The 9,320-nt window shown below is 36.6% G+C and overlaps 1 protein-coding gene across 1 annotated transcript; it reads left to right on the forward strand.

Moving 5' to 3' along the window:
* The first annotated feature begins 2,563 nt into the window (after positions 1-2,563).
* On the forward strand, positions 2,564-9,320 carry LOC144442359 (arylsulfatase B-like). Its single transcript, XM_078131682.1, has 7 exons — positions 2,564-2,797; positions 4,930-5,116; positions 5,978-6,141; positions 6,815-7,025; positions 7,501-7,750; positions 8,064-8,242; positions 9,055-9,320. Exons 1-7 carry the CDS (start codon positions 2,564-2,566, stop codon positions 9,318-9,320), a joined length of 1,491 nt encoding a protein of 496 aa, XP_077987808.1.

The following is a 9,320-nucleotide window of genomic DNA, read 5'->3' on the forward strand; positions in this document are numbered from 1 at the left end:
AGAGAACATTTGAGCAAAATAAGAATTGGGGCCATAACCATGTGACCACAAACAACGTTGATATATACACCTGTTGTGAACAGAAAATAAATATATATTAGTTACACAAAATGTTGCTGCAATGGCATTACAATTTGTGTGTGAACGCATGCGCAGTGTGTGACTGTCTGTGTAATAAATCATATAGTGCTCTTCATTGCGGCTGCAGAAACGGATTTACTTTACCTGTCATATTTTATTACCCTCCGCTGTATTCATGTTGTTTAATCATTGTCATGACAATATCTTATTTTCGTCTTTTGACAGCTGACATCTGCTAAATGGAAGTAAGCAACATCTCCGGACACTATATATGGATGTTTATATTCATAAGTAACCAACGTTATAAATAATGATTATACCATGAAATATAGATTATATATCCTGGTCAATCTACGTATACGTCACGACAACCCGTGTCTACGTCACTGGTTCTGCAGTGCTCGAAATATGAGTCAAAACGGTCCATTTGCCATTATTTTCCCCGATTTTGTATAAATTATGCTTGAGAAAGTATAATTATATTATTCCCAATATTTGTCTTCATTCATCCAGAAAATACTCGTGACCTATGGCTTTTGTCACTACTCGTCTGGAAACTCGCAGTAACAAGGCCCCTTAGGTCACTTATATTTTCCTAGGCTGAAGGAGACACATATTAGGGGAACAATATGTGAAGAAATAGTTCGTAGTTGTATGTACATCTTGAGAGTAGCTTCAAAATTATGAAATACAAGAACGGGACTGCTTATCATGCTTTAAAGCAGTGTCCTCAATCCGCTATCGTGATAATATTTTAACTTTTAAAGAGTATACCAAATGAATAATGAATTAATATTTCATGGTTGGTTGCACATCTTGAGTTCAAAATTATGAATTATATTAGAACTGAGTTGTTTCAGAGGCGTTACCTCAATATGCTGTATTGATAATGTATTTATTTATTTATTTATTTATTTATTTATTTAGTTGTCAGTTGTTTGTAAATTTGAACATATAATTAAGATAAAAAACAACACCATTCGTTATTTTTAAATGAAAATTTGTGACTTTCTAAAGACGGTTCTGTTATTGCCTGTTGTGTAATTTAAATGGTTCATAGTGATACAACATTGCAACTTTGTGTAATACCTGGTTAGATATTCCCAGGGATATCCCACAGTGTTGATATCCTGAAGACTCTACATAAAACTCCACTGGTGAAATATACACTAATTAAACATCAGGGAATGAAAGATTACACTGTGATCAATAGAGAAACTTGCTGCTAATAGGTAGTTTTAGCACAGCGAGACAGGCTAAGAGATACAGTTGGTCGAACATTGTTGTATTGATTATGCCAACTTACAACAACTGGCGAACAATGGTGGTGGTGGTGGTGGTGGTGGTGGTGGTGGTGGTAGTCTAAAACCAAAATAAGGCACTGACGATTCGTCTATAGAATCTACGCTAAAGGTTAAGAAATATATCGCAATGTCAAATATTAAAACTGGACTCTCCAATAGGTTTCTCATCCTACCACATAACCTATTTGAATTGTAAATTTTGATTCTTTTAACTGGGAGTTGTGATTCATTCTCTATCCCGTGCTCGATCAAGTAGACAATATTTCATGGTTACGCTCCCATTCAAAATATTTTAAACACCAACAAGGTTGTATTAAGCTTATTAAAATTTTCTATAAAAAGGATGAAATCAGCATTTACTCTCAGTTCTTAGTAGAACATCATAAAAGTCAGCCAGATATCGATGTTCTGCATACCGAACCTCTTTTCATCAGCTATTATCAATAGTTAACAATATATATATATATATATATATATATATATATATATATATATATATATATATATATATATATATATATATATATATATATATATATATATATATATATTTGCAATGTATTTAGTTACAGACACAACTTGGTCTATGTTGTTTCACATTGATTTGCCATGTAGGAAGCCATGATAAAATTGCTTTACGAATTAACAATAAAAAATAAACACCCAATCCTCATCCATATGATCACTTTAATCGAGATGTTTTGTTTACCTTGAGTAAAAGGTTCATAAACTCAGCTTGTGCCATTTTAATGTCTTTAATAACCTATCTTTGGTGAACAAAAACTGCAGCTGGTTTCCTATCCTATATTGATCCTATATTGATCAGTAATTGTATGTGTGAAATAATGATGACATACCAACAAACACCGCGATGACAGTAGTTTTACGAGCCGTAAACACCTTGTACAAGTGGACAAGTGAATAGCAACATGTTAACGTGACAGGGTATAGTATACCGTATGGTGGCGACATTCAAATAAATCCCCTGTACGGGAGCTAAATTCCACAACTCCCTGTGGTCAAAGCAAGCTCGCTGTCACGTGAAACGACCTGTTGATTGTTTGTTGACCCGTGTCTGCACAAACACAAACCCACAGACAAAACGTAAACGCTGTACATGTATGTTGGCCCGTTGTGAAGAAGACGATGCTCGGACAGTAATGGATGCCTCCACTCGCATGTTGTTGCTTCTCTTGACGATTTCCACGAATTTATCACAGAGTGAATCTCCGCCACACATACTTTTCATTTTAGCAGACGACTACGGTTGGCATGATGTAGGCTATCACGACTCAATTTTGAAAACTCCAAATTTAGACAAGTTGGCTGCCGAAGGTGTAAAGCTAGAGAACTACTACGTACAGCCGATCTGCACACCGACACGGAGCCAACTGATGACAGGGCGATATCAGGTAGGCATATTTAATAAAGGAAAGCGAATGACCCCACCACGTCTTTCCTTGGACGTAGAGGGGAGATCACATGTTCCCCTTTTTACTATAACATGCGTGTACATCGGCCGGGTCAGCTACGTGTTGCACTGCTGGTCACAGACAATTACGGTCACATACAATTGTCAACGTGCTGGTCACAGTCACTTGTGAACTACTATTCCATTCCAGGATGGTCATATTCTAGTCTAGGATGATCATAATACAAAATAATGACGTTATTATAAGTATTTACGAGACTCAAAAATTACCGGTGACTGTATCCGAAACAGTCACCGGTAGGGCATTTTTTGAATATCGTAAATACCTATAATAACGTCATTATTTTGTATTATGATCATCCTAGACTAGAATATCACCATCCTGGAATGGAATAGTAGTTCACAAGTGACTGTGGTGCTGGTGTATGGCCTGTGTCACAGCTGTCAGAGGGTACTAATACTATAGACGATCGATATTCCTTGTCAGAGGATTTTAAATTGACACTTTCTAAAGGCCCTACTACATTCTTTGTTTCATATTGCTGACGTTTTCCAAGTTTCTTACTTGTCTATCGTTGTGCATAGCCTGCATGGTCGTGACCAGAATTGTGACTTCACTTTTGTGACTTCACTTACTTCTTTAGTGTCTAGTATCACCGCGGTGGCACTTGCCGTTCTTCACTGGAACGGTAGTGCCACCCCCCCCCCCCCTATATTTCACATTGCTGAAGATTTCCCAACAAATAAATCACACAGAACTCCTCAAAGGCTTCCATTTTACGAGCACAAATGGCAACCTATTATTTTATTTCTTGTGCAGCGTACAACCACTCGACAAATAATCTCTGTAGCAACAGACGCATTCGGCTTGACATGTACAGTACTAGTCCTGCTTGCATGCGGAGTAATCCGGGACTCGATTCTGACAATTGTCCCTCAAGTCAGTAATACAGAGTAGTGCACCGTCATGGAAGCAGGACTAGTACAGTACCGGACAACGCATTTCAGTCACGTCATACCTGTATTTTTTTTCAAGATTGTTGTTTAAAAGTTGAAATATATTCATTAGCAAATTTTATCACATCTGGGAATAAACAGGTAAAATTCTGCCAAGACTTCTCACGAGGTGTATTTCACATGATGCTGACGTATTTTCGGACAACGACTGGACTGCTCTGCGAGCTTACGTCACACAACACGACTGTTATTCGACGCACACTAACACTGTCACTGACACCTGTGACACCACCGCTACGGTGACTTTTTTTTGAGTGGCAAGAACGTGTGAATATAAATGACCATTTCATTTCGTTTGACTTTTGCGATCACTTATTAATAGGAGGGTATAAATACTAATCAGGCCTAATAAACAAAACTGTGTGGTTCCGATTACGCTCAATTTGAGAATAGGTGGGGTAGGTAAATTTTTTTATTTTATTTTATTACATTTTTTCATGTGTGAGTGTCTAGTTCATGTAGTTATGTTTTCCATTGCTTTCCAAATGGTCTCTGTGCTATTGGTTTCTTCCCATCAGATGTACAGCCATTACAGATTGGAAGAACAGTGTTATATTGTCTTTTTCAGTTGATGTCAGTTCCCGTTGCACTATTTCTCGCGAGACCTCACAATTTTCGTCGAATGTGTAAAAAAAGGTTCAGGGTCGGCAGTGAAAAACTAGGTGGGGTCGGGAAAACGGAACCACATAGTTGTTTTTATTAGGCCTTACTCTTCGTCGTCATAAGAAATAAAATAATGCAGCAAATAATATTTCATATGAGTACAGTAATGCATTATACTACAGTACACATGGTAACATAAAAAGTTGCACACTGAATAGTCATGAGTCCTTGGTGCCCATATCTTTCAGTGTAAAACATCTAATGAATATTCATTGTGCAACTTGAATGCATTATTTCTGCTGACTCCCGTGATGCAATGTCCCACAGCAAAGATACTAGCACCATATAAAGGCACAAAATCAACTTTTAATACGTTTTTTTTCTTTCTGAAATCACAAGTAGGTGTAGGTGATGTAAAATCATAACATGAATTTCCAGATCCCATAGTTTATGGAACTGCCTTCATTTCCTGGTGTGTCATGTATTCCTCAGATCCATACTGGTCTACAACATGGTGTAATTCTACCAGGACAACCGAACTGTCTACCAACTGACGAAGTAACACTGGCTCAGAAATTGAAAGAAGTGGGATATTCTACACGTATTGTTGGTAAATGGCACTTAGGATATCACACAGAAGCATGTCTTCCAACTCATCGAGGTTTTGACTCCTTCTTTGGTATGTAGTTTAAATTTGTAGTTAATTTTCAGACATTATAGGGTGAATTCATTGGCGGGTGTTGGGTCTATACTATAATTATACCAAATGCGCTGCCAAAATCTACCATTTTGTGTTATTTTGAAATCATTTAAGTGCTTGATATGAGACCAGTTACTAACATTACAATACATTGATTAAAAGAGTCAAGACTTTTGGCACAGTCCGTTTCAAACCCGTTCAGTGGCTCTGTTTGATGCAACCACGAAGGAACCAATAAGAAACTATGTTCTACACTAAGGGAACAAGATCGCAATTTCTTGCTACATTTTGTCAAAATGAAATAAACCATTTTTTGTGAACATACTGCAACTAGAAGCAGACACACGGACGCCAATGTTTTGACCTCTGTATTTGATGTCTACATGGTGGCAAGTTGGTTCATTTCATTACACAAAATGTCACAAGAAACTGTACTCATTCACTCTTGCTATCTTAAAGTGTAGTATGTGCAGTTTCTTATTGGTTTCTGCATGGTTGAATCATGACAATCATATCCGCTGATCACTAACATGAAACGGGCTGTAAAATGTCTAGATGAAAAAATGAGTTCCACATTATCACATTCATAAAGAGCTGAAAGGCATATCTTTATAGACAAAAGCAATACTTTGAATTGCCAATTAACAACTATTGCTTATTCATTTCACAATTTCTTTTTAATTTGCTACAATTTTATAATTTTCATGAGAAGATCACTCCCTTGAGTGTAAAATGCGCACAATACAATAACTTGAACTCCACGATGTTCTGGCCCGGTATAGTATTATCCAGTGTGTAACCATGTGACTGGTTTGTTTGACGATCTAATTATATATGCAGGATATCTTAATGGTATGGAAGATTACTATACCCACATTCGAGAGAATGGTTATGATTTACGAAGAAATGAGAGAGAAGTAGCCTTGAATTTCACAGGCCAGTATTCGACGATGGTATTCATTAAAGAGGCACAAAGGATTATAAAACAACACAATCCAGAGAAGGTTTGATGTTATCATTTATGTTCCTTGTTTTTGTTTGTGTTGCTCTTCTCTTTGATGTTATACTAATTCTTATTTTGTTGTTGTTGCAGTACATGTGTTTCATATATTTTCGTATTGTTTTATAATATTTTGTTTTCGTTTAGAATTAAAAAACTACCACCTGGATTTGTGCACCTTCGTATCCTTATTGGTCAATGACAAATATGCGAATAGCTATAATTCATGGTTCGAAATCACAGTAGGGATTTTAATTCTAATTTGTTATGTTGTGTAATTGTGTGTATGTTAAGACTGTACAATGTAAACTGACTTGCAAAAACAGACCTTAGTGCTGAATAATGGTTTATAAGATAACCAACATAGAACGAATTAAAAATATTTCTATACTGTGACTGGAACACACAAAAAATAAACCTTGCAATTGTGTGATCACACTGTGGAAACAAAAACAAGTTATAAGACACACCAAATGCATGGCTGTAATTGTTGATTTTGAACCTGAAAGTGTAGGAACGTTTTAAAGCTGCAATAGTTGTAATTGGGGTATTATTGGTTTTTTCGATCCGACAACCAACAATATATCAAAACATTGGTGCGCTTATTTCTTTTTTGCAGTTTGGTTGATTTTCACTTTCACATGTGTTAAATTACTGTTTATGTTTTCGTCTGGTAGCCTCTCTTTCTATACCTACCGTTACAATCAGTCCACGGGCCATTACAAGTTCCTAGTCAGTATATAGAGGAATATAAAGATATCATTAAAGATGTAGATCGTCGAACGATTGCTGGCATGGTAACGTGTATGGATGAAGCCGTCGGCAATGTCTCCGAAACTTTACGGAATTCTCCGATGTGGAACAACACCATTATCATATTCTCAACTGGTAAGAAATACAAATGATGTACAACAATACACACAGTTTTACAAGACACATTGACGCACACACGCACGCACGCACAGAGACATACAGACAGGCATGCATGCATGCATACATACACACACACACTCTCAAATACATATATGTCTATATGTCTATATATACACACATGTGTATATATATGTATATATATATTGATATATAAATTATATATATATATATATATATATATATATATATATATATATATATATATATATACACTGTATATAGACTTAATCCAAGGAATAAGGCTGTTATGTGTTCTTACTTGGAGTTTCTGTAATTGTTAGCCACTACAGTTGAAATGTGGCTATCTTCATGTTAAACACCGTATCCAATAAGTGAAACACCAAAAACAATCCTTTGTGCTGTAAATATGTGTAAGACGTCATTACATACAGCAGTTGACCATTGAAAATAACTCTTCCTCATCATGCAGACAACGGTGGACTTATAGATGCCGGTGGAAATAATTGGCCACTTCGAGGCTGGAAGAAGTCATTATGGGAAGGTGGGATGCGTGCTGTTGGATTTGTACACAGTCCCCTCCTGGAGGAAAATGTCAGGGGCACTGTAAATAATGAATTGATCCATGTCAGTGATTGGTTTCCAACATTGGTTACTTTATCTGGTGGCGCTTTGAATGGTACAAAACCGTTGGATAGCTACAACCAGTGGCAAACTATAAGGTGGGACTTACTTTAAAAAAAAATAATTTTACACTTTTTGTCCAGGGATGAAATGAAACTTGTATGGAAACAAACGTGTTTTTACAATCTGTCAATCACAACTTTTATCTAAGTCTTGTGTCTCACAGATTGAAAATACAAGATACCCATTTTGCACCCACCATACTCAATGGAAAGGGCGGGGGGGGGGGGCTTTTTGGAAGATAGATTGCTATCCAGGCTTATATTCGTACAAAGGAACGCATATCGCATGTGTATGTAAATTCTTTGATGTAACATGTTGGTTTGTGTACGTTTTATCCATTGGTTACAGCAAGGGTAAAATGTCTCCAAGAAAAGAATTACTCCACAATATTGATCCCTTGGCGCCTTTACCAATCAATGATGATGATGATGATGCGTTTGGTAACTTCTCCAATGATGTCATATTTAACACATCTATTCGCGCTGCTTTAAGGGTAGGAGACTGGAAACTATTGACGGGATATCCAGGTATGCTATAATATTAGGATGAAGGGCAAAACTATTGGCAATGTCTTCTGATAAGGTACACGTAAGGGCCGGGATGTTTTATCCCCCACCCGCCACCCCACCCCATTTTCAGACACACCGTTTAGCGTATATAATGGGGAAAGCCATTTTAGGAAAGGATGTATTTTCTTAAACTATGAGTTACGTTGTGGAGAGTCATTTGATGCTTTTTCATCACATATATTTTGCGCCAATGCTAAGAAACACCACAGTTAAAATTTCACCGCACTCACACTGGTTCAACTTTGTCGCATAGGATTTATATGTATTAGATGCACATTGAATGTTCATGACTCCTAAGTGCTTATTACTTTTAGATAGGTATGGATTTGTTGTTTCTTGGCAATCGCGCAAAGTTTATGTGAATGATGTGAAATCATGAATGACTCTCCAGAATCAAAAGTTATGAAATTCATGTATTTTCTAGAGTATAGGTCAAAACCTTCAAATCGCTGGGCTCATGATCTTGATTACGGAGTAGAGAGGACACTGTAAATAACAAGTAAATTCTTATATCAAATCCTGGGCTAAAATAACAATTTGGGGGATTTGAGTAAGTGTGATGTTTTGGAAGATATTTATGGAAAACTGGCATGTAGATTTTTAAAACGTTTCCATATACACCATGCCACGGAACAACGATGTTGATATAACAGTCCATGCAATTTGTATTTTCATTTGTCATTTTACACGCTATGTATAAATTTTTTTTAAAGTTAAATTTTGAATATACTTTTAATAAATTTTATTTATAATTCATCCAATGTTTGCAGGTAACGGAAGTTGGATACCACCTCCAGAATCAGGAAAGGTTGCAATCCATCCCAATGAGAAACGCGGGAAAAAGGTGTGGCTATTTAACATCAAGAAAGACCCGGATGAGAAAACAGACTTGTCTGAAACTGAAGTTGCAAAAGTCAACGAACTTTTAAAAAAGTTAAGAGGTTACCAGAAGACGGCAGTTCCAGCTAGATATCCTCCGTTTGACCCCAGAAGTGACCCTAAATTTCATGGTGGGGCTTGGGGACCCTGGGAATAA

The sequence above is a fragment of the Glandiceps talaboti genome, chromosome 11, assembly GCF_964340395.1.
Source record: "Glandiceps talaboti chromosome 11, keGlaTala1.1, whole genome shotgun sequence".
NCBI classification, from domain to species: Eukaryota; Metazoa; Hemichordata; class Enteropneusta; family Spengelidae; genus Glandiceps; species Glandiceps talaboti.

Coding starts and splice junctions, on each gene's coding strand:
- LOC144442359 (XM_078131682.1), top strand. CDS start 2,564: ATGTTGTTGCTTCTCTTGACGATTTCCACGAATTTATCACAGAGTGAA. Junction 2,798..4,929: donor TGATGACAGGGCGATATCAG/GTAGGCATATTT, acceptor TGTATTCCTCAG/ATCCATACTGGTCTACAACA. Junction 8,243..9,054: donor ACTATTGACGGGATATCCAG/GTATGCTATAAT, acceptor CAATGTTTGCAG/GTAACGGAAGTTGGATACCA.